General features: G+C 41.5%; 1 protein-coding gene across 1 annotated transcript in view; it reads left to right on the plus strand.

Annotated features, from left to right (window-relative positions):
• The first annotated feature begins 950 nt into the window (after positions 1–950).
• Positions 951–26,854, plus strand: part of LOC115373660 (glutamate receptor, ionotropic, kainate 2) — a 233,538-nt gene continuing 207,634 nt past the window's right edge. The window contains exons 1-2 of the mRNA XM_030072153.1: positions 951–1,046; positions 4,306–4,734. Coding sequence (XP_029928013.1) covers positions 4,623–4,734 — 112 coding nt within the window. The 5' untranslated portion in view covers positions 951–1,046; positions 4,306–4,622. The remainder of the gene's footprint in view (positions 1,047–4,305; positions 4,735–26,854) is intronic.

A 26,854-nucleotide genomic window follows, 5' to 3' on the forward strand; every position in this document is an offset into this window, starting at 1 on the left:
CAGAGACGTGCTCCCCTTTACCACTAAAACTGTGTATCTTGTTGTTATTTCTGTCTCCTTTGTGCCCCTTGTTTTGGATCTTGTCCTTTGATTGGCATGACATGGTGTGGAGAAAAGGCAGCCTGTCCGGGCTATCCATCCTAACAAGTCAATTATCCAAGCTTTCAATTCAGAAAAAAAAGAAAAAGAAAAAAGACAGATAAGAAAGAAACCTCAGTGAAATAATTTCGCTTGTTTCCAATGAAAGTCAAGGATTTTCCTGAGTTGAGTGACATTACTTTTGTACTTGTGGAGTGACCTGCCTAATTTTAAGATTTGTCACTTGTTTCTAGAAACTGCATTGGAAACAAGGGGGATTATCTCATCAGATTTTTTCCCTCTCAGTGCCACGCTGAATGTTAAAATGGATGATAAGCAGTGTCTATAACGTCTGGGTGATGTACAGGAGGATATTGGCCTTTTACTGAGTATCTATTATCAGACTGTCAGTGCTGTCCACCTCTGATATGATGGCAGTCCGTCAATGACCTAAAAACTGTCTGGCAGCTTGACCACATTTGATTTAATTTGCACATTTGCCCCTTTAACTGTGCACTTTGTTTATCTTTGTTCTCTATTACAACAATAAAAACTACATGGTAAGGTATGGAGAGAGCCAGACATCGCCTTCTCACGATCCCATACATACTCTGCAAGGCTGTTGGTCTGGTTTACAATGTAAATGCCGACAGAAAGTGTTGGAATTGAACTATCCATCTGTGAAGGGATTAAGGATTATAATGTGCTTTAGTCTGACCTGACACCCAGTCTAGTCCGCCGGGGGAAGCGGCAGATTCGGGATCGGTGGGTCCCACGGTACGGCGTTTGGCCCCCCTGTTGCTTTAAGCAGTGCGTCCTGCCGTCCGACAGGAGGCGTGTCTCCCCTACGGCCGGAGCGCAGCGCACCCAGATGCGAGTGCGAGGGAAGCGACTCGGCTCCTCCATTGAAACAAACCAACTACTTTGTGCTGCTCTGGTGACTCTTCCCTGCTCCAAGTCCACCCAAGGTAAGCCTATTCTGACAAAGTTACATTGATTTACATTTTTCAGCGCGCGGCTGTGTATTTTTGCACCGCATCTCTGTGCAAGACGGGGGTTGTATAGCTTTGGAAACAGGTAAGACTGAAGTAAGAGCTGTTTGACATCGCGTCCAATCGGCAAAACGCACAGAAAACCCTTGCGGTCTTCTGTTAACGCACCTCGCCGGTCAGTTTTGAAGTTCATCGCTCTCTCGCTCTCTTTTGTGGGGGAAAGCCGCTTCTGGCTGTCCGCTCGTAAACGCAAAAGATAATTTGAATGTCTTAAAAGGTTACGACTTGCTGTTTAATAAGCCGTGGAGAGACGTGACCTCCTATGTCTTTGCCCGACCTCTATTTGGAAACGCTTGTCACCTTCTCGAGTCCCTCCTCCTCCTCCACCTCCCCGGGCTGATGCCTTCAGTGTTGTGGGGTTGAGAAGACATTATGGGGGTCGTTAAATGTCTACCGTGATCCGCTTTATGAATGATCTGTAGATAACGTCTTCAGTCCACGGGGCTGGATGGAAACTCAAAGACGAGTCGCGCATGTAAATCCCCACAGTTGATGAGCACATTAGCCTTATATCAACTTTATTATCACGCAGCGTTGGCTGTAGAAGGAGTTCCGCTCAGCCTTTTAAGAAACCCTTTTCGGATGCACAAAAGGGCATTGGGAGCGCCGTAAAAAAGAGATGTCTAGGCCTGTATATGTTAAAAAAAAAAAAAAAAAAAAAAAATCATAAAATATGGATCAGAATTTGCCTTGGTGTCAATTGATTTTGTCTGCCAATCCCTTATACTCACAACCCTCTTCTTTCCCATTACGCACGGCTATGTTATATCAAGGAACTGCGGCTTTTTATTCCTGGGGTTATATATGGGCTTGTTTTCGTTATTCTCATATCTATGTGACTTAAAATGCAGTATCAAATTCTGTACTGCCATTTAAAGACATAAACACGTGTTATTCCATCAGTAGCATACGCGACTCGTTCGCTGACAGGCTCAAGACTTAAAAAATAATTAGTCTGTTTTACAAACTCAGAGATCAGCTTGCACGTTCCACTGTATGTTGCTTTTCATTCTCTAATATTTCCAAATTCTCCATACTAATTACTTATTTCTATTTTCGAGGTTGTCCGTTTTCTAAATTTAAATTTACGCATACAGATGAGCATATTATTATACTGGAATTATATATCAAGGAGGGTGTCATCAAACAATTTGCAGTTGTCTGGCCTGTGTGTTAGCCACAGTGGATGAATGTGATAATAATGTGGCGCCAGGCTGGATAGTAAAATAGTATCATAACATTAGGGAATATATCACCATATGGACTCGGTCCCAACACAAATGCCCACGGATAATTTGGCAGCCATCGATTCAAGAGGAAAAGATTTGTTTTCCTTTAAATCTCAAGGTGACTGCGCCTATTTACACTGCGTGGAAATGCTATGGAGTGTATAGAAGTACATTTAAATTGCAGCAAGTTCTTCAATAGATTCATAACGCGCCCCTCACGGTTTAGCAGAGAGTGAGGAACTTTTGGAAATTGACAGAATGAATGGGAGCAGATGAGGAGTCCCGGAGTCGCTGTCCACGGTGCTGAAACCTGCAGAACAGCTGTCAAACGCAAACTCTCATTTGAAGCAAAATGCATCACTTAACCTAATTGTTGAGCAGTGTAGGGTATCCCACTTGGCCCACTTACCAACTTCATTATTTCTAGATAAGAGTCTTTAAAGTCTGACATAAACATTTATAAGGTAAATTCATACTATAAACCCACAGTAAGCAGCATCACCCTAATGTGAATTATATGAGGTCTTTTAAGGGGAAACGCATACATTAACACTCTACTGAAAATATAGGCAATTTTTCTTTATACTGGTGGCTGTTCCTCTTCTGATGATCACCAACTTGGGGCCATAATTACCGTCCTTTTTTATTTACCGTTATGTCACTGCAGCTCAAAACGTTTTGGCCTCCAGAAACGCAACATAACGGATAGGTCATACACTTTAGAGAAGGAATACAAAAGGTTTACAATGATACTAGAATCGTACTAGAAATGTGTACCTTGTCAGCCAAACTTAATGAAAGAAGGATTATTTATCATTTATAAATGTTTCATCCACTGTAGGTAACAGACGCAGACATACCACGGGCATACGTGTGTCTATCGCTAGATTTCTTTTTGCTTACTCAGTAAAATTAACCCAAACATATGAAAAGGGAAAAAAAGGTATTTTACTGGGGTTTTTCTAATCAGCCATTTGATAGTTCCGCACTTTTAAGTAATGGAACAGCCGCAGCAGAGAAGCCTATAGGCAAATCATGAGTGTGACACTTGAAACCCACATTCCTAGCCTCTCAATCTATGTATAAGTAGTAGATCAATATTTAAGAGCAGATATGACACTTGTCTCGCAGCTACAAGTCAGAAACTGTACCCCAAAGTCTCACATTAAATCACGTTTTTTGTATAGTGTTCAGGGTTCATTTATCGGACTGTTGTCTCAGCTTTAAACGCCTTTTCCAATGTGGGTAAGAAAAAAGTCGGCTTGAATACACAACAAAAAAATTGTTCCAAAAGACAGAACAGCAGTGTTGAAATACATTTGGGCCACCCGAGGCTATTCGTCATGTTGAGTGCACAGTGACAGCTTTGGTTCACAGAGCCCTCACATGACTCCAAGGCTGAGCGACTCCCGATCAACACAAGCGATTTTTCAAATTCATAGATTGATTTTTTTTTTTTTTTTTTTTACGGCGGTGCACGGCGCGGCGCTCCGTTGCCAGCGACGCGGCCATTGAACCGAGCCGAGGAAAATTTTGAGGGAGACCGGAGAGCGCCGGCTGCCAGGACACGACATCAGGGAAGAAAGGGAGGAAAGAGAGAGAGAGAGAGGGAGAGAGAGTGGAGTGAGGGAGGGAAGGGAGGGTGATGAGAGGAGGGGGGCGATGTGACAATTTCGGCAACCGATATAGATCAGGGGGCGAAGTGTGGTCAGCAGTAGCCGAGAAATATGCCCGATCCACCCTGTGTGCGCTCCCACTAGTCTTGGCTCGACGTCAGATGCTGTGCGGCAGTGCAGCAGAAGGAGCCTGGGCTGGGGAGGCAGCTCGGACCGCCGCTCTCTCCGCTCCACACTAGTCACACTGGATCCTGAGCAACCTCTGCTCTCTCCCTCCCTCCCTGCCTCCCGCCTCTCCCCCCCTCCCTCATCTTTGTCTGTGTCTTCCAGGCTGCCCGTGAATGGATTTCTTCAAGCTTTGCCCTGCCTAACATGGATGCCCCGCCACCTCCACCACCACCACCTCCACCGTCATCTTCCTCAGCTGAGTCGGAGGGCTGCCTCTTCTTGGCGCAGTGAAGCCGGACACGCAGTTGCTTTGGCCAAATGGATCTGGTGAAACCGTTGCCCTCTCCTCCGCCGCCGGTGACCATGCCGTGATCTTCAGTTGTCTGCCTGCTTCACGTTAAAGGGGAGGAAAGAATTAAAAGATTCGGGGAATATACCTACCGATCCAGGGAATAATTCCTGTGCACCACACAAGCACCATGAAGATTATCTTCCTGCTGAATGCGAGATTCAGGTGCACCGTCAGGCTTCTACTGCTGCTATTACAGTTTGTGGGATATTCTCATGGGATGCCACACGTCTTGAGATTTGGTGAGATGCTTCACCTCCCGTCTTTTCCTGTCATTTCAAAAGTTGTTACCTTGTAGTGTATTTGCTTCCACCCCCCTGTAAAACATGTTGCTGTCCGCCCTGACCTCTTGGACACTCTTTTGGAGTAAGTGCGTCCCCAGATTTCCCCTCTCTTCCCCATGCCATGTGTTAGTTGAAGCTTCTGTATGAAGTGGTTCACAGCGCTGTCTGTAGTATTAAAGGTTGTTCAGAAGCACATTCTCCCCCATTATCTCAGAGGATAAAAGGGAAGTGTATTAAAAAGTTGGGGCAAAACTAAAACAACTTTGGCACAATTTTTCAATAACAGAATGCGTCCGAGTAGTGCCCTGTTAAAATGTCAGTAATTCCATGTGTGGAACAAGTACAAGTCTGTAACTTGTTGCTGCAGAGCTCATAGGTTAACATTTGAAATAAAAATAATATAAAATGAAAGTTTGTAGGCCAGGTTTTATATGAGAACCTCTCCCTTTATTGCCCCCTCTCTCTAGTGGGTGTTCATTAGAGCATATATCCCTTACCTGTATATGTGTAGGTGCTAGTAGTGGTGGTAGTGTGTGTGTCAGTGGGAAGGGGGTTATGATCATGAGTTCGTGTGTGTATATGTGGTGCGGTGGTGTGTGTGGGCGTGTATGAGAGCAATAGAAAACAATCTTCCTTATTACAGTAGCTTAATTTCTGAGCATATGTCATACAATTTGTCGCACTGAGTCTATGCATCTCTTATATTCCAGAAATATGAGAAACATTTTCTTTTTATCTGGGTGATTTTTTAATTAATTGACTTGCATTAGACAGTATGGCTGGAAGTGGGGAAATGAACCAGCAGGAGGAGGGAATGCTCTTTTATTTTCTGCTCAGACAGAAAAGAATAAATATCTATATCTATCCATCTATAGCTTATACTCAGTGTTCTCAATTATTTAATTTATTAATCATGCTAAATGAAATAAAATCTTGAAGGGACACACGGTGTACATGCACACACCACAACTACCACTATGTCCATACACATATTTCACTACCACCATTCCCAGCAAAACACCCACACACACGCGCGCGCGTGCACGCACACACACACACACACACTCACACACACAAACACGCACACACACACACACACACACACACACACACACACACACACACACACACACACACACTGAAATTTACGACAGCAATATGAAAACTGACATTGGTGACCTGGAGGAAACAATCACTTGTCCTACTTGTGTGTCCCGTTTCAGGAGAGAGTGATGTCAGCCGTATGTGGTTCCCTGTGAATCATAATGTCATTTGTGATTTGTGTTTTTTTATGGCATTATTGGCAGCCAAATCACAAAATGAAATAAAATCTCTGTTAAATATGTCCCTCTTAGTTATTACACCTGGTAAAAATAATGACCAGCATAGCAGCACACTAAGACTTGTTATCTCCTACACACACAATCTCCAACATCTACATCATTTGTTGAGCAGAATGACTGTGTTTGATGTGTTTTTCATGTAGCCACACTGACGCTAAATAGGAAAATTGCTTTTTTTTTTTTATTTGCAAGCCCAGTCTTCTTCTCACATAGTATCGTACATTTTCATGATAAAAACATTTTGTTCCTTTTGTGAATCAACAAAGTACAGATTGATTAGCCAGGGAGGTTTTCATGCCTACAGAGGCTGTGGGCTCTCTCTATAGATAGATTAAGAGAAAGAGACTGGAGAGCGCTGCTTTCTGTCTTGGGATGCAGCCCTTTGTGAGGAGATCCTGTGAACTTCTGGCCTGTTGGGTTTCTCGTAGTCGTCTGGTCTATTTACATCACGCTGGTTGGATTCCAGTTCAGAAGCAGGGAGTTCATCTGCGGGGAAAAATACAGCATGTTGAAGGAAATACCGTGTGTCCTATTACATCCCATTACATCAACAGATTCCTTTATCAGTCCTCAGATAAGGAGGTTTCTCAGTGGGATGACAGCAGCAGACTCAGAGGGAACACATGTCTGGCTAGCTCTGAGTAGTTACAACCTGAGTGTGTCTGGACAGACAGCACACCTTGCAATTGCTTTTATTGTTCCCTGTTTACCTTACCTTTTATAAGCGTCCGACCACAGATCTATGACTGATCTGTTCAGTGGGCGTCTCTGTGAGGCAAAACAATCCCTCAGGAGGCTATGCTCTGGTGTTCCTGGTTCCAACAGGTCATGGAATTTAGCAGACTGGAGTTTTGACAAACATTTCTCAGAGACACAGCTGCTGCTCTGGAGGCAGGCGCAATCTCAGGGGTTGAGTTAATCATCAAAGTCCCAGTTTTTCAGAACCAAGTTTAACTAACCTTTCAAAACTTGAATGGCAAAATAATTCTGGTCAAAACATAGACATAAATAGCTATAACTTCTTCTTCTTCTTCTTCTTCTTCTTCTTCTTCTTCTTCTTCTTCTTCTTCTTCTTCTTCCATGGCATTCATGATCTTGGAAGGTCAGCAGGGAGTTAAGACTAATATGGCTTTGAACTGGGAAGGTTGCAAAGATGAACTAGCCAATGTAGACAACTTAGTATGTCTAGATTGCCTTTTTTGGGTTAGTGGCAACAGCAGCAGGCTTCATAATATCGGATAGCTCCTTTCTTGCCTGTCGCCTTTTCCACAGAGCTTCAGCCTAACATTACTTAGCCAGGGGAGCTGGTGCTTTGGCTCCGCACACTGAGCTTTAATTCAACCAATAAGATTATTTCAGCCTCCAGAGCAGCTCTGCCTCTGAGTAGTGTTTAGCTGAAGCCAAATCCAAATTGTCAAATCTTGTGGAATATCACAGTGTTTTGCGAGGTTGTGTTCTAGATAGGGGAAGTGAGAGAATTTGTAATGTATTTATTTATTTGATAAGTAAAGCCAACATTCACAAATTAAATACATCATGTTTAGCCTTAAACTGTGACAAAACTATGAAATGAAGAAGAGCTCTAAAACAGAAGCAAGAACTAAACAAAAATGATGACACAGTGTGGCTTTTTGCAGCATCCTTAAATACCCATGCGGTGTACAACCTACAGAACATACATTGTTATCTTTTGGCTTTGTGGTAATTAGATATCTTCCCCTTTTCTATGTAAGAATCTTATAGCTAGGTTACCACTAGTTCCTGTGAAGCCATATTGGGCATAAGTTAAATCCAATCTTTGTAACTTGGTATGCAACTTTTCAGTATGATTCTGTCTGCATTAATGAATCCTGCCAGTGCCAAACCAAACTGTGCCTTGTTAATCCCAACTGGTCCCTTATGAAAATGTCACATGTGAAAATTTACATTTCACATGTGAACTAACATTTTCACTTGTGAAAAGAAAACAATGTCATGTGAACTGCATGTGAATCACACATGTGATTTGCTGTTTTCACAGGATTGTGAAGTTTTCTACATGTGAAAAGAAAATTGGTCACACGAAGTCATGTGGAATTTGCATCTTCACATGCGATTGGCTTCTGAACTAGAATTTCCACATGTGAAAACAACATGAAAATCACATGTGAAATACACCACATGTGGTTTTGGAACACGTGTTTTCACTTTGTTTTTTTCACCTGTGAAATAATTAAGTCACATGTGGTTGTAGATCACGTGTTCCAAAACACTTGTGATTTCAAGTGATTTTTTTTTTTGTAAGGGGTAGCACAGATTTGTGTCTCACAGTCGGGAAGAATTGGATAAGTGCTGGTGGGAGCGTGTCCCAACCACTCGGGCCCATAAAGGAGAAACCATTCGACAGTCCCATATTAGATGCAAAAAGCACCTATGGAACTTTTACATTTCCATCACTCTTTATTTTTAATATTCCTTACTGGCCACCTGACATTTGAAACAATACCACACCACACCACTCACACCACTTGCTCAAATTCAACATTCATATCTCTTCGTCAGATCAGAGGTCTGATGAAGGCAGTGATTTTGCATGTGTAGAGTAATATCTGCATAATGTATATACTTCATATTTCTGCTAATCTTTTCCCAAAGCACGCAGTTGTATTTTAGAACTGCAATATCATTTTTCCTCCTCCGTCTTTTATTCAGCCTTTCGTTTCTATTCATTCCACAACGATATGAAAATGAACTTTCAGTGACTTCAAACTTCACAGCAGTATTCCATCACTGTAATAAAGTCGTCCAGGTTTTCCTAAAAGCAGCAGTGCTGTTGTGTTTTGAAACTGGAGGGAGTGAAACGGTCCCTCCACCAGATAATTGTTCCCAGGGAAACATTTGCTTTTTCACAGCAAATTATCAGTTCTGTGCTTTATAAATGTCGATGACTTTGTTAGCTGCAGAAGCAGAACATTATAAGGGGGCTGTTTCACCTAAAAATACAAATTAGAGAAAGTAGGGATTTTGAATGTATGTTGTGAAACGTGCTGCCATTTCATAGAATACAGATGATTGTGCAATATCTGGGAGCTTCAAAAATTTCTGTCATACTTTTTTATCCTCTTCTTTGGATATAATCTAAAAGACTGAATGCAGTTTCTTAACTGAAGGAATTTGCAAAAATCCCCTCTCTGTTAAATTCTAACATCCCTCAGCCTTTGAAATGAATACAAGGTTTTCAAAGAGGCCATCAGTTGTAGTTATGTCTGTCCAATGGCATAAGTTTCAACACACCATATTCTTCCCTATTAGTCCACAATGACAAGTAACCTTGTTTGTATTGAAACAAATGAAATATCTTATGCGCCTTACTCCACACTTCCTGTGTGTGTTGAGGTACTGGATTAATGTCTTCATCAGTGGCAACCTGCAAAGAGGCATTCCATCTATAAGCTGAAAAGGGGATGCAAAGGACTTCTCTATCTCCGTGCAACCCAGGTGGCCACTACTTCCCCACTACTTCCCCAAAGGACCATACCAGTGGTTTTCAGTGGGCCTACAATTAACTTACATTTTACATTGCAGCAAACCATTTTGGCAAATCATGTGTTAGAACTAAAAAATACCATTTTCAAATTTGAGTTTTTGGTTGAAACACCCATTTTATAATGGTCCTTTAATTCTTTGGAGAACTGGTATAATATCCGGGAATTTGGGTCAGTTTACAGGAGTGTAAACCGGACTGTTCACTGTTTTAGAAAAATAGCATGAACAAAATAGAAAAGAATCAAATTTCAGGCCACGGAGTGGAAGTGGAAAACAGTCATCGAATTTTACATCAAGGCCGCGATGAAAGCCCTGGGCTTCTGTTAAAAATGTAACTCCAAACAAACCAGAAATCTGAGTTGACTCTGACCATTTTTGTTTTTTGCATCTATCAGTGCACCAATAAATAATGGCACTTTTTGTTCCCCTGTGATCTCTGCAGAACTGAGAGATAGGTTGAATTAGGTGTGTTGGTGCTGGCTGCTGTGTTTGGCATTAGTGTGAAGGTCACCGTCTAATGAGCAGATGAGCTAAATGTTGCGGATCGAGGCTAGAAAAACTCCCACTCACCGGCAAAACAACTTGCAGCGCGCTTCTCGGGGAAAGCAGCCTGTCAATAGCTGAACTGAAAAGTTGACATTATCCTACAGGCACAGAACAATTGGCTCTGCCCCCACCTCACAAATAACTTGTAAATAAGGAGATTTGCAGAGAATGCAAGCTACTTAGAAACAATGTGTGGCTAAGCGGATCATCGAGCAATGGAGAGCATTAGGTATGAAATGGGAGGTGATAAGCATGGCATCCTTCAATGAACAAGCTAATTTCCCAGATAATTTCTTTCTTTCTTTTTTTTTCAGTTCATCAGCGTAGCAAGGGTGGAATTTTCTGGAGACACGGCTGGGGGATGTTAATGATTGTGACAAAGACATATGCCTATTTCACACCTACAAATAAGCAAGCCTCCATAGTTTCATGTTTGCAAACTAAAACCGACAAACAGGAAGGTAATATGAAAATAAAGCCACACAGCGACCCAGAACAGTGAATGTGAGGCAGCGATGTTCCAGTCCGTGAACTGTTGACTGACAGTAAGACAGAGTGCTTCTCTTTAATTGTGCCATACATAGCGTTTTAAAATCAATAAATCATTACCACATCAATTTTGAGGCATTAGTGTAATTACTGTAAACAAACAAGACCATCACTAAGAAGATTGGCAGGTCCTACAGTGCATTTTATATGATGTGAGGCGGGGTTGGATTTGAAGACAAATCGACTGGATTGGTTTACAGAATGCGACTGTGTGTTTGTCTCTGTGTGTGCCCTGCGATGGACTGGCGACCTGTCCAGAGTGTTTCCCCGCCCTGCGCCCTAGGTGCTCTGGGATAGGCTCCAGCCCCTCGCAACCCTGATATGGATGAGCAGTTTGAAAATGAGTGAATGAGTGAATGATTTACAGCACAAAGCAAAACAAAAAGAGGGCGATGTCTTTGAAAAATAAGATACACTTTTAGTTTCTGGAAATGCAAAAGGAGGGAAAGGCCAACGTAAAAATCACTTCCAACATGTTAATCCTTATGAGTAAAGGTAAGGGAGACAGGAAGCAACACAGTGTATGGGAAACGTGGCCTTACAATTGAGAAACACAGGCAGTGACTTTCTTCACCCATTTTAATTTTGTATTAGTTACTTTTGGACTATGGAGTCCTTGATTAAATCTAAAGTGACAATAAACCAGATCCATGCTTTTCTCAGTCTGAGTGCAACCCTTAGAAGAAAGTCACTGCTTTGGTGTTCTGCACTCAGTGCAGGCACAACTTCTGTGCAGTTAAATTAAAAAAGCGCTCTCAATGAGGACTGTTGATTTGTTCTATTTCTTTTACTGTCTCACATTTATTTCAAACAAGTCTCAAGTTTAAGTTTATTTAGAGCCCCAAATCACTGTTTACAGTCTCAAAGCGTGTTACAGGCCCACAGCAAACAAAACAGGAGGACACCCGCTGAGTTAATCCTCATAGTGGGCAAGAAAAAACTCCTCAAAAAACCCACAGATGGAACAGGGAACAATGCCACTGTTGTTCCCTCTATTACGCAGGATTCTTCAAAAAGCAAAAGTTACAGCTTCCATGAACTGACTACAGGTTCAGTCACTGTTGTGTGGTATCAATTGGCGATAAAGGGCATGAAAAATGGACATTTATTTGTATAAAAGAGTTGTGGGTTGTTATTTTAATTTCAAAACCTGATGAAACTCATAGAACCTGGATTGGATCTGGAAATGCAGAAACACAGGATGAACGCTGTTTCTCCTCTGACAAACAGCAGGAATCTGAATTTAAACCTGCTGCCTTGGACGGTTAATTTAAACCTTTTACTAAAGGACAAACACCAATCTTTCACCTTGAGATTACATCACTCACATCTAGATTAAGATATCTTAATCTAGATTTCTAGAACTATCTAGAACAATCTAGACCTATTTCAATCTTTGACCCAGATAGTGAATTTGAGTTATTCCAGTTTAAAAGGGCTTTTGGTCTTAATCCCGTCTGGGAAACTGCCCCAAAATGTTATACATGGTGTCTTTAATTCAGAGAGCAGCTGCAACAGAGCTATAGGCAAAGCATCTGCACCAGTTGTCTGCCTTTCAGACGATGTATGGCAGTGATGCAGTTCAATTTTTTTGCACATGCACATGCTTTGAATTAGCCTCGATGGCATTGGTCTCACAAGTGAGAAACTGGTGGACGTCTCAGATGTCTTAGACTCCACTTTGTCTGACTGAGAGTTGGACAAACAGCACAAGAGAAATCCCTTTATTCAGTCACTGACATTTTATTCACCATGGACCAAACTGTACATTTGTCAAAAGCCTGACTTCTGAACCTCCCCTCAGAGCCAAAATAAACACTGTGCAGGACCAAACTGGCCTCCTTTTCAACCATACAGAATAGATATTGTATGATTGTATCATGCACTGATGTGTTGTGCATTAGATTATCTACTGCACAACGTGTATGATGCATATTTTTATCCCATGGCAATATGTGTATGCTATTTCTATCCAGTGTTACTTTTTCATGAACTTGTTTGATGTGCTTGGTGCTGCGACTACAGTGTCCAAGACACATTTTTCTGTGGGTACAATGAAACCAATCCTACCCTTACAATGCGCTAAAGCATGTTTTATTAAGTGATCCAGGTTACGGATTATGAACATAAGGTAATTTGCACTGGTTGTGGCACACAGAGCATCAAAAATTGTATGATCAAATGATTTCCTGTTAATTTGTTTACTGGCTCCACTTTCTTCTCGACTTGAATTAGCGAGCTGAATTAGGCGGCATGTTAGAAGTCAAGGTTATACAGACCTAGCAATGTTGTCAGCATACTGCTGCATTTCTGGATGAACTACATTTGACCCCAGTTAGAGGAAGCCAATGTGATCTGATGGAATTGCATTCAGGGTAATATCTTTGAAAAGGGAGATATTCTTTAAGAGAGAAATCTGTGTCTTGCACTATTTTAGTTTAGTCACGGATTATTTGATGCTTGGAAATCAATGCTGGGACATTACCAGATGCTGCTGCTAGAATGAATAATCTTTTAAAGGTGAAAGCCATGTAATTTAAGAATTCACAAATGCTATTATCATAGCCAAAGTGCATTTAGTGTGTAAACCTCAAGCAAGAAATCAGAAAAACAATTCTCCCAAATGTGAGATCTTTGAGACTTAAAGCGATATTACAAATGAATGGGAGACTCTGTGAACTTGCGGTATGCTCATTTTGGTATTTACACTCAAATGAAGTATCTCCTGTTCTAGTTTTATCAACTTCAAAGCCCAAATTGTACCATTATCTGCAGAGAATCATTCCAGGGATTGTCATAAGCACCTTTTCCATTTTCCTAATTGATTCTCACTGAAACGTCACAGACAGGGAGATCAGACAAATTCTTCTCTCTCGTTTGAGTATATGAGAGCTAGTAGTGAATGTACACCTACACGGAGCCAATAACGCTGAGCATAGGGCTTTTATATATTGAGACTGAAATTCACTGCTATTCCCCTTAAAGTGCCTCTGTGTTCATTATACTTTTCTGCAGCATAAATGGAGTTTATATACTCTGCCATCAGCACTTCTTACATCAATATCTGCTCAGGAAAAGAGGTCCTTCGGTCAAAAATGGTATATAAAAATCTGTTTTAAAACAATTGAATGCATGCCATTGCAACTGAGATCTCATCAGTGGTAAATTAATGGTGGGTAATATCTGGCAAAGGAAAGGGCTGCTTTATGACATTGAGATGAGGGCATCAGTAAAACCTTTATCTGTTGCCAAAGGAGCAGCATTTAACCAATACCTTTAAATCACATGCTGCAGAGACGGCATGGTGATAAACCTGAGGGGATCGCCCTATCAAACCACGAACCAGCCAATCCAATCGCATTGTCTCCCCGCAAGGATTCATCCCAATGAATAATGCTAACCCCTTCCCACGGGAAAGGTCAGACAGAAAACACGTGTGTTCAGCATGCGGTTGCACACACACACACACACACACACATACATACTCACACTAACACATGCATGCAAGCAAGCATACATGCATCTAATGCATAAAGACACATTCAGGCAAACTTGCACTCATGCACACACACACACATTCAGCTTGAAATATGAGTTTGGAGATGAGGGCAGGTGGTAGCTTAAAGGGCTTGTGGGCCTCTAACCAAAAGACTGCTGGTTTTAATCCTGGGACTGGATGGGCACATTCTGGTGAGAGATGTGAATAAGTAAGCCTCTGCCCTCCCTCAGATACATCTTTTTGGCCAAAACAGTTCTGGTTCATTGACCAGTTCCATTTGGGATTCTTGGAACCAAGGTACTAACTAGCGACCAGCTACCAACATGCGCACCAGTGGAGTGGAACCATTGTGAGGGAGGTGTTGCCAGGCCTCTGGCCACTGACCGAATTCAGCCCCAGTCTGATGGTGTGCTCTATGACCCAGCATGCTATCAAGGAGTTGCCAACTCATGAGCAATTTTGAGATACAATTGACTTTTTCTAATACTCCCTTTCATCTTTTCCTGAAATTCCAAACTGAAAGCAGGAAAGCCGTAGTTTTGTGTCTTGGACAGACCACTACACGCTCTTAAATTTATCTGTCATCTCCATCTTCCCCTGCAAAACAATTCACACCCACCCTTGTCGTCCTTCCCATTTCAGGTCCTTTCAGGTGTTTCTTGGTTCCAGCTGGGAACAAACCTTTGAGGTTCTGAACCTATTTCTTTTTGGACAAAATGCCCAGCGTGGTTCAAAATTGTGTTCATGAACTGGAATGGAACCAGTTCCTTGTTGGTCTACTACTGTTGTGCTTTTGAGCAAGGCTGTAGCTGCGGCTGTATGGGGAACAATAGAAAACTGTGGTTGTACTGAGCAGCTCCCAATCTGAATATATGGAAGTGTATCTATGTGAAGAAGAGTGATGCTGGATAAAAGCATGGAGTTTTGTCAGTTTTCCCTAAAGGTTAAAATACACCCTCCCTTCCCATGTATAACATCAGTAACACTAATGAAAGACAGCTCTAGCTGATTTTCCTCTAATTGGAACAGGCTGTGTGTAGGCATGGGGTGACAGGTTATGCTATTGAAGGAAAGCCGGAGACGAGGTGTCTCGTTGTGCAATTGTTGGGACCTGTTTTCAGCCAATAAGCATGTTTGCTGAGACGGAAATAAGTTCAGTGGCTTCCGAGAATGGCAACACTCATTGTATCATCCTTCATTGAGGGTAACTCAAGCATATGATGTGTCAGTGACTCTTTCTATGCCCTCGGCAGTGGAGCAAGTGTTACACTATGGCAGTAGTTCCCCTTCACTTGTTCTTCCAGTTTATGATGATTTCCTGCTAAGGCATCCAACTTATTTTAACAGTCGGGTGGCGGGTTATTCTTACTGCCAGGCTTTACAGGATTTTATAGTGCCTGATTTCTGACTAACGTGGTATTGATGTGGTGATCTGTATATTTTTTGTATGAATAAATGTCTGTTTTGCTGCTCTCTCTCACTTATCAATATAACATAATAGTAATTCAGTCTATAGTGAGAGCTTTTTCATTTGCACCCCAGCTCTTTTCTGGGAAAAAATCTTCTGGCACACAGAAAGTGATGCATTTTTATTTCATGCCTGTTTAGAATAAACATAAAAACTGGGTAGTTACCATGAAGTGCAATAGCCGCCATGGATGAAAAAAAAGACAAAGAAAAAGCAATGTTTGCTGAAAGTTAAACTTAACTGACAGAAAATCCAAGTAAAATGGCGTCATAGTATTGTCAACACGGGTTTATTGACAGGTGATCTTTGGGAAATTCAGTGCAGAAACAACACAGCAATGAGTATGTACCACCAAAGAGAGACAGAAAAAAAAATCAGGTGGATTTCTACTTTATTTTTCTAAAGGTTTGGCTCTAAAGGTTTGTGTAATTGCATCATTGTAGTTTATAAAAAGCGCCTCAACCAATTCAGTCTTTGCAGAGGGATACTACATGACTACTCCCATGAGCACTGCCTGTACGCTGTGTGCTCATTCCATTGGTCCATCCACGTCATCGTCTCACCAATGACAACCAAACTACACTAAATACAGCCTAAGCCTCCATGGCAAGACAGTGCAAACTGCAAGTTGTAAATGGATGCTGTTACACTCTCCAGTTATTACATTTTGTTGGACGGGTGATTTTGGCTGAGGAAAAAGCTGAGTGGCTAGTGACTTTGGGAAACCACTAGCAACAGTGGCTGGTGAACCAAAAACCTAATGTCAAGCCCTGCACCATATTAGTCAACAATGCGAAGATATAATAGGCCTACAATTAGGGCTCCATGATATATTGATGTTACATAGATATCATGATTTGAGACAAGATAATCATCCGCTGATTTTAGATATTGTAATATCGTGATATGGCATTAGAGTTGTCTTTTCCTGGTTTTAAAGGCTGCGTTACAGTAAAGGGATTCAGTTTTCTGAACACATTAGACTGTTGTAGGTCATCATATCAACATAACTAATGATTGTCAAAAATCTCTTTCGCATAAATGTCTCTTGGAAAATCCAACAATCTTCCCTACAGTATTGTTGCAATATTATTTATTTATTTATTTAGAGAGGCCAATGCACATTGATTAACATTACTGTAAATGCGCCAGTGTTAGCCAGAGGCTAGTTTACAACCGCAGTCCTCCGGCATGATGTTAAAGAACCATTAAAATATATTGATATTGAGCTGTTCAGCAAAAACTATTTTGACATTTGATTTTGTTCATATCACACAGCCCTACCAACAATATTCGAAAAATGGGAAATGACTAATGATTTGTCCTGCACCTATGCCCAAGTTGGGTTACACACAAGCCTGTTTTTTCCAATGAATCAACATGATTCTCATCATTGCCCTGACTCATTGATAAATTATGTGCATACTCCATGTTTTTTGTCAGCTGAGTTTAAACGGCTCTCAAATCAATCAACCCTCAATTTTGCTTTTTTAATAAAATGTAAGCACACCCTGTTCTCCGTTAGAGCGTTAGCAATTTTTACATTACTGTGTGCATGTAAATATTACCATTCTTTTTGATATATCAAGTGTGGTGGCTTCTGTGGGAAATGTATTTTCTCACCCCGTGTAACTACTCAAGTTGTTAAAAATTTCAGTATTCACATTGAGCTCATAGCTGCCACTCTTGTTGCCTTTTTTTGCTGCCTTTCTCTATGTGAACCATCCACCCCATGCGCCATTCGCCTTCCTGTTTTTACAGTGTGAAAAAGAATAAATTTCAACAAATATTTTACTTAATTGACTTTATTTGCCTTAGTGCTGCCAGTCTGAATAATCAGCTCTCTTAAATTGAGTTTAGCAGTGGTGGCTTTGTGAGTATTACACTGTGTCCTGGCCCAGAGCCAACAGACTCCTGGTAAATATATTTAAATCAGTGCTAAGCTGCTTAAAATATTCACATTTCACTCATTGCTAGTTTATAGAAATTTGAAACTATCTCAGACTGGCAAAATCAGTTACATGGCCAAAATATATATATCATTTCACATTTTTAGGAACAAAAAGAGGCAGAGCTGGTGAGCAGCAGCGAGGCGTTAAACCCCCATGCAGAGTGTGTGTGTTTCTGATATGGCTGGCTTTAGATGCTCTGTCTCTCCCGGCTGAGAGAGGGAGGAGGACAAATGCCATGTTCCTCTTAGGCTCCCGATACTGCCATGCGTGAAGACATTTAATATGCCTCATGAAATTATTATTCTAAAAGCTGCTTCTTCACATCCTTTCCCTCGGCTTTAAACAGAGTCTCTGCTCACTGTTAGTTTTGCCAAATAGCAAAATAAGGTATATATTTGTCTGTAATTAGGCGAGTCTCAGAGTCAGCGTTATGTGTGCTGAATCTCTCCTCATAGCTACGGTACGGTCTCATAGCTCCCTAGCTGCTCCGTGTTGGATGGGGCTGGGAGAAGCAAGAGGCAAATGCTGACTGGATAAACTACAGAGTTGAGCTGGAGGTGACTTACTGTGATGGTGACGGTGCTGTTCTTGGTGTACTGGGACATACTGAGGACATAACAGGCCAGATCTGTTCCCTATATCTCTGTGACGGTAATACGAGTCAGAGCTTGTGATAACACACTGTCCTCTATTCTGACAATTGTATCTCTGTGATCCGTCCGACCCGGTCATTGTGTACAAAGGGCTCCATCCGGATGCCATGATGGATGTCGGAGCTGACTGGGAAAAACATAATACAGGCTACCGACAGATTATTTGTGTCCATTTCAGAGTCAGTTCAACCCCTGTTAATTTACAAAAGAGCAGGTTTCATTTTTCACTTTTTTAAAGGCACCTTTTCTGTAGGTTGCACTCTAGGGAAGGGTCCATGATGGATACAAGAAGAATAGAGGTCGCACTATAGAGAGAGAAAGCCAAACCAGGGCCACTGACTTCAGGCAGAAATAAAGAGTGCAGTACCGTCTTAAGGCCATCGGGGGTGGTGCTGAGCTCCTGCTAAACTAGAAGAAATGGCGGTCAATGGGGTGAAATGCTATAAAATCACTACATTTGATTCCAAATATTTAGTATTCAGTAACAGGACTATTACTGTCATTGTTATATGGTCCAATATTTATGATGAAGACGATGATGATGATTATAAGCTGAGGTAAATTTGCTGGTCATAAAATTACGGCAGATTCAGTGGATTGCTACTAGCATTTAGGCAATGTGGTGTTGACTAGTTACATAATCAGAGGGACAAAAATGCTTTTTTCCAAAAAGGTTACAGATTTCACTCATGTAAGCTCATAGAAAAGCAGCACTTCTTAACCAGTGTGTGCTCATTTTCACCAGTTATAACAATTTAAAGGGTTGATTTGACTGCTGTTCATTTGACTCTGTTTAGCCCAGTTTTAGTGCTCTATGTCGCCCCCTGGAGGTGTCCTCATATATTCTTGGAGATGGAATGTCTCTTGATTAGACGACCTGTGCTTTAGCCAAGTGCTAACTAGACAGATGTTTGGACGTATGTCTGATTAAGAAGAAGAAGAAGAAAAAGGAGAAGAAGAAGAAGAAGAAGAAGAAGAAGAAGAAGAAGAAGAAGAAGAAGAAGAAGAAGAAGAAGAAAGAGCTCATGAAAACAACCTTTTCCGTTAGCTTTGAAATTCAATATTAATATACTTTGGGAATACAATGAATTTCCACAATAGACGTCAGTCAGAAGCTAAATATGACAGCCTGGTTACTATCCTGGCTTTTACTAGATACGTTCTAAAATTAGCTAGCTAACAAAGTGACATTATATAAACACAAAAACAATCAGATTTATCAGTGGCAAACCACAAAAGCATAACAGAAATGAAGCATGCCTGCTGAATCCTGTTGAGATGGTCAGTTTGCACTTGTAGCCAATATGGCTGCCAGAGGGTCTGTTGCATCATTTGAATGCACTCTGTCTCAGCCAGAGTCTTATCCAGACGTCTCTATCGTCTGTCTCTCTGCCTGCGAGACAGATGTTTGGAGACCAGAGCCCAGTATATGGGAAGTAAAGGCCCATGATTGAGAATGGCAGAGATGCCTCTCCAAGTCAATAACTCATTTGGAGGGGGTTATGAATTAGAATGATCTTGCTGAGGGGAAGGTAGACTCCAGCACATATCCTGCCTCTAGTCGCTAAAGAAACTGGAATAATAATCTGCCAGGAAAATCGATGGCTGAATGCAGCGCCACAGGGACCAATACCACCACCACCCTATTCTGCACCACACACACACACACACACACACACACACACACACACACACTTATCTGTCAATCGGCTGAATTTCTGCTGATACGCCATAAATCCAATTCCCAAAATGTCATATTAAAATTTCAGGCCATTTAGATTGGCTTGTGGCTTGAGAATGACGGCTCCCCACTCCCAGGGGACGGGATTATATGTCAATAATGTCCTCAGTACCAGGGAGGTTCTTTCATTAGCTTGTATTTAGATTGAAGTGTCATCCATATTATGAGAGCCTGTGCTGCTGCATTTGTATGTGTCTCAACAGTTTGTGGGACGGTGTGTGTGTGTGTGTGTGTGTGTGTGTGTGTGTGTGTGTGTGTGTGTGCACAGGCATGTGTGTGTATTTGCTTGTTTGTGCAGCAGTCTCACCCGTTCTCTCCTCTCCACCTTAATAGAGCTGTCGCCTCACATAAGTCAACAGTGTGATGTGTGCGGTAGACACAGGTGAGGCGCCGGTGTTGCCTGCTGGTTACAGCGACAGACCTATGATGGCAGAGTCACAGGTTTGATCCCAGCCCATCCTGTTGAAGTGCCCTTGAGCAAGACACTGACCTGCTACATTGTCACTAGTCACGAGGAAAATTTAGTGTCAACTAAATGACTGGCTGTAATGAAAAAGAAATGATACACAACTCAATGTCATTTTTGTTCCTGCATAGTTATACTGACACTGATGTATGTACATGTCATACTGGATTTACCGTAAACTTGAGCTGTCTGCTGGAAAAAACAATAATACCACTTGTAGGTATTTTTTTGGGCATTCCGATATCGCCCACTTGAATATGGAAATTGTGAAACTGTGGAAACATATGAGCAAATCTACTGATTTAAGCAGGCCAAGATTACAGAATTCAAAATGGTCTTTGAACGATGTGAACGATGACTGCTGCTGTTTATTTATGGTCAATTTTAAATTCTTAACCCTTTAATATGCTTTTGAAAGCATCAGTCCTTTTTGAAAGAAATCAACTGAATTTGCTCAGGTTTGTAAGGCATAAATAAAAAATATTTTGGATGTGGGCATTCTAATAAGTTTAACGATGTGAGTGCTACCACATTTTGGCAAGAAGATGCCATCCTGTTCAAGTGTTTCTTTCGATATGATATGAATGCATTGTGACCTTCAGCTTGAAAAGCACCAAAAGAGAGCTGGGGGTGTATGCCGTGGTGCTGCTGATATACAATAAATAAATAAATGAATGAATAAATACAATTTTAAAAAATCCCCACATTTTAGTTGCAGAAAAGAGTATAGACGTAGTCTTGTGCTAATAATTCCAAATATAAATCAGCGTCTTCACAAATTCATAATCCTGAGATCTTTATTGTGCATAAACAGTGCAGACATTTGGACAGCTACTTTCAACAGTTCAACCTCCTTCCCAAATAAAAGACCTGTTTACAGGTAAGCTGGTAAAATGGTTCAACTGCAAGAACAGCATATTGGAGAGGCAAGACATTTATCAGCCTGTCCAAAATGTACCAAGTAAAAACTGCAGGTACTGGAATTTTTAAGAACAATGTTTTTAAGCGGACATGAATTTTGAATGATAAATACATCATTAAAAGTAGAGCCACACTGATTTAATTTTGTGTGGACAGGGTATTTTCAGGAAAATAACCATAAATGAGTCCTTGATATTTATCTCCACATCCCTGGCTGTCAGCATGAAAATGGAGCGACTCTTACTCTCTAGAGGGACCCTTCATAGTAGAACCTCATTACATTTTGAAAAAAAGCCAGCCAATCTCCTATGTTTTCTGACTCAATGCTTCAGCGCTGGCGAGCATCAACATAGTTACAGAGCCAGTGACCCTTTCATCACCCCTCCCCTCCGGCCGAGGCGGTCTACATCGCATGACAACAGTTTCCTGGGTCAGTTGAGCATTTGGTGAATGCATCCCTCAGGGTTCGGTCCCTCTGCTTGTGCCATATTTGGGTTAAAGGTCAGAGATTTAGGGAAGGTTTAGCGTTGTCTGCTTTCGGCTGCAGTGGTGCTTGACCACCCAGAACCTCAATGGCCATGATTTGAATGTTTTTCTTTTTTTTTTTTTTTTACATTAACACAAAAACAACCGAGCCACTGATAGATGCAAGCTTTTGTAAAATATCCCTTTAAAGTAACACTTTTGCTAGATGCCTTTGCTGTGAAAACAAATGTTCGATTTTCTAGAGCACACAAGGATGGACCACAAGGGTCCATCAGATTTAAATATATTTTATTTACCCTTCTTTGAGTTGGAAAAGGTTGTTTATTTTTAAGAATGTTAGCTGGGGGGAAGTCCAGCTCAATGGCGGGAGGCTAATAGTTAGCATTTGGAGCATCCAGCCAGTATCCAGCACTGAGAGGAAGACAGCACCACTACTGTCCTACAGAACAGCTAGAGGGGGAAGTGAAATGCTATCACATTTTTCAAAATGGGTGAGCTATGCATGTAGGCATTTTGGGGCTGGACAAGTGATATTGCTAACAGGAGTTGCTCATGCTCTGTGCCTGGACACACTTGTATTTACAAGATGGTGAATACTTACATGTATGAATGAATGGGAGGGTGGTTAGCACTGTCGGCCTACAGCAAGAAGGTCCTGGGTTCAATTCCAGGGTCCTCTCAGTGTGGAGTTTGCATGTTCTCCTCGTGTCTGCGTGCAACGTGCTTGTCTGTCTGTCTGCCCTGTGATGGACTGGCGACCTGTCCAGGGAGTTTCCCCTGCCTTCCACCCTGGGATAGGCTCCAGCACCCCCCACACCCCTTACAAGGATAAGCAGTTTGGAAAATGAATGAATGAATAAATAGGTAACAGGGCTTAAGCTTGTATTTTCAGTTATGCCACTGTACATCAGCTACCAGTCCTGTTCCAATTTATACAGGCACAGCCAGCCTTATATTAACACTGTAACTCGAGTCGATGTCAATTGTTGCTCTGTATTACCAGTTGTCCCTGTCGTTAAGAAGTACTGAGTGTAAACTTGATCAAATTAAATACTAAAATGAGGAGCGGCAAGTATATTGAGCTCCAGCGTGAACAGGGCCTTAATTTGCAGACCTTCAACCAGAGGGAGAGGAATAAAATGTGTGAAATCAGCTGTTGTAGTGTTTAGTTGACATGAAAATGTGCAAACCATTGTTAAGCCATGGATTTTTTTAGGGGTGGTCCAAGGGAAGGCCAGCAATAATTCTATTCATAGAAATATATATGGATATAATTACACTGTTCGGATGGTGGCAGCTGATAGAAAATGACCGTTTTGCAGGTGAAGTTGCACTAGACGTCACATGTATGTGGCACCAAATGGTCAGAAGCTGTTTGAAAATTATTGGAATTTCATACCCAGACGTCATGTGACTATGACATTAGAGAACTGCTGCTTGTGTTTAGAAGACAGTTTGGATTTCACTGAAAAAAGATTTGATTCATTACTTCATATGTGACGACTTCCCACTAGTGACCATGCCAGACTCTAGAATGTAATGTGGACAAATTGGTAGAATCTGCAGCATCTGCTTGAGTGGGGATGTGATGCTCTTCTTTGTAATTTAAATTGATATTATGACATAAAAATCCTGCTTAGTGCAGCTTTAATCAAGCCTGCAAGAAGCCCTAAGTTACAGTGTGTGCATTTGTATGCACAGGAAGGAGAATTTTACCACATGAGTACAGTGAGTGACTGTCCTGTGAGTTTTGTGTGCAAAGTTGTCTAAAGTGAAAGTTGTCTAAATGAAGTGCTCTCTCGGAGGAAGTGTCTTGCACACTGCTGACTGGAGAATAAAGAAACACTTCAGGCATTTCCTGGAAGTGCTGCGACATCACAACCAACACGATCACTGATTGTGGGTGGGTATTTTATCTGCACTTCTGGAGGCTGTGTTGCACGCCAGTGCTATCTCCTATCTCCCGTGTTATCTTCGCCCTTTGAAACTTTGCGTGTGGGATTTTGTTTGCGTGTGTGTTTGCCTGTTTTTTGTTCTTTGCCAGCCTTTTGTCGCCCCACCCACCACCCCTCTACCCCCCACCTGGTCTGCAGTGTAATCCTGAGGGGTAATCCGTTCATCTCAAACACTCCATGAACTAACTATAACTTCCTCTTGGTTATCACAGTTTGAGTTCTGTAAAATGTGTGTGTTTTCATGTGTACAGTATAATGCTTGCCAGAGCAGGCTAGGAGAGCTACCACTTTTTTTTCCCAAGATGTCTCAGTTAACCCTCATCACTTTCTGACGGTGAACTCTACTTAAAGACGAAGGAAATATGGAAGGATGCGGGAAAGTGAATGTGAGTGTACATGTTTGTGAGAGAAAGAGAAAAAAAAAGAGAGGAGAGGGTGAAGGTCAGGTGGGGAAAATTTGCAGAAAAATACGAAGACACTTAAGAGAGGAGGGAGCAAATAAATAAAGGATGTTTCCTTTGAATTAAACATGACTGTAAACTGCGGTGGGGGATAGGGACCTCACACTCAGTTCATCTTAGCCGGCCAGCGCTGCACAGCATCGAGCCTTGTGAGCCTGCCGGGACGCAGAGCAGTTTACCACGCTGTTTGCTTGTGACAGTTTTTTTCTTTGCACGGCACAAACTCGCTTGGTGCTGGACACGTCTGCTGATTTGGCTGTGCAAATTTACTGCATGTTGGAAAAAAGACATTTTGACACCACTACTTACCACTAATAATAGTGTTACTCGTACTACTTGACTAAGACAGGTCTGCTGTTTTGAGGTGCAAATTTATTGCAAATGCAAATGAAATAATAATAAACAAAACTGCAAAGCTGTAACTTATAACAATAAATTATATCTGTATTTATAGATAGACAGATAGATGTACATGTAACATTTGTACTATTACTACTATTTTACAGTTAATAGCAATTATTTTTTAATAATCACGATAATAACAACAGTAATAATCATAGTGTCCTGAGTGTCAGTGGAAAGCTTTTGGAAATTTGAAAGTCATTGAATATCTATACAAAATCCAATCCAGTCCAAAAAAAAAAAATATCAATAATATCAGCATCACCTCCCAAACCCGTAAGTGGCTGAACGCTACTAGAGGCAGTCAGTGCTGATGTGCATTTTCAGTCGTATATGATCTGAATGGAGGAGATTCAAATGTGCTGAAACACAAATGCACAGAATAAAAGTGAATCACATTATGCAGCTTTTGTTTATGCTTTTTAGCTGACGTGTTTGTTCTATAGCAGCCCTCGGAAACCTTCCGTGGCTGAATCACAGCTTAAAGGCATGCATATGCACACCAGGTTTTATGCACATGAAGCACCATCAACTGTACATGCAGCTCTGTGTCAACTGCCATCGCCTCGAGGTGGTTCATCCTATGCGGGTCTTAAGGAGAGGACTGCTCTATGCACACAGCGGTCCTGCTCGGCTTCTCCACCAGCATCACTTCAAAGGCAGCACTCCTCTGATAACTTTTATAAGCTTGGAGGGGGCTTGAGAGGAAGTGCTCTTGGTAGTGTATTGCAGTATCCTGAGCTGGAGATCTGCTCGCTGTTTCTCGGGTCATGTTGAGGCTATTGGCTCGAGTTCTCTTCTTTGTTGACTGGTTCTTGGACATAGAAAGCCTCCGGTGTTCAGGTAAACTGAGCTTGCCAGGTCTGATGCAAGCCAAGAATGTTTGTTAGCCTCCAAATAAAACTACTGATCACACAGAGATTTGAATGTAACCATATATACAGTGGTTTGAAATAGGCAGGGTTGTTCAGCAGTAAAATATATGGAACAGGTCTAACGTAACAAACAAGCAGTCCATTTCCCTGTGAAGGATACAATTATCCTAAATGACAAAGCTGGACATGGATTGAAACTGGCAGTCTAATTAATGGACTCTTTTACAAGCGTCCATAGAAAGCTCTGTTCACTACTGTACTAACACACATGGGTGAATTTACATTAAAACTGTATATGTCCATGTTTTGCTCTCAGTCCATGTTATTTATAGTGTGTATGACTCTATAGAAAAGCAAAGAAGACATCTTTCAGCTCCTAACTTATTCTGAGTTTAGGATTCGAGCTTTGGTTCACTGTAAAAAGAAAAACCTTGCTCAAATTAAAAAAATTGATGTTCAGTGGTCACATCTAAAATATTTGACTTCACAGAATCTAAATTGAGTCACTTGTTATGAGCTGATTCTTTTATGTTGTTGTAAACCAAATTACTGCACTTGACCCAACCTTAATTCTTTGTCTTGATCCAAATGAACCAGCCTAATGTATTTACACTGACCCAAATAAATAATTAATGTTTGCGTTGACGCCAGCAAATTCATTTATACATAATCAAACTATATTTTACTTCAATGTATTTCCCATCTTACACTTGGCCAATACATTCATTCATCTTCTAAACCGCTTATCCTCACAAGTGTCGCCGTGCCTATCCCAGCGCTCATTGGGCGGAAGACAGGGACACACCCTGGACAGGTCACCAGTCCATTGCAGGGCAGACAGACACACAATGACATTCACACCTAGGGGCAATTTAGCTACTCCAATTCACCTAACCTGCATGTCTTTAGACGGTGAGAGGAAACCCATGCAGACTCCACACACAAAGGACCCTGGGTGGGAATCGAACCCAGGACCTTCTTACTGTGAGGCGCCAGTGCTAACCACTACACCACCGATGCCTCTTGTCAGTCAGGCCATGCAAAAACTGTTTCTGGCGGGGCACGTGATCTCACGCGAATCACATTTGACTCAAAATAAAAAATATTATCTGCTGAACATGAACTAAAAAAATATGTCTGAGAGTAATCAATAACATAGTGTTGTGTCCTTTGGGCGGATATTTAGTTCCATATAAATCAAAACTGATGTCTCAAAATCCAAAAAAAAATGAGTTT

Source organism: Myripristis murdjan, chromosome 16, assembly GCF_902150065.1.
Source record: "Myripristis murdjan chromosome 16, fMyrMur1.1, whole genome shotgun sequence".
NCBI classification, from domain to species: domain Eukaryota; kingdom Metazoa; phylum Chordata; class Actinopteri; order Holocentriformes; family Holocentridae; genus Myripristis; species Myripristis murdjan.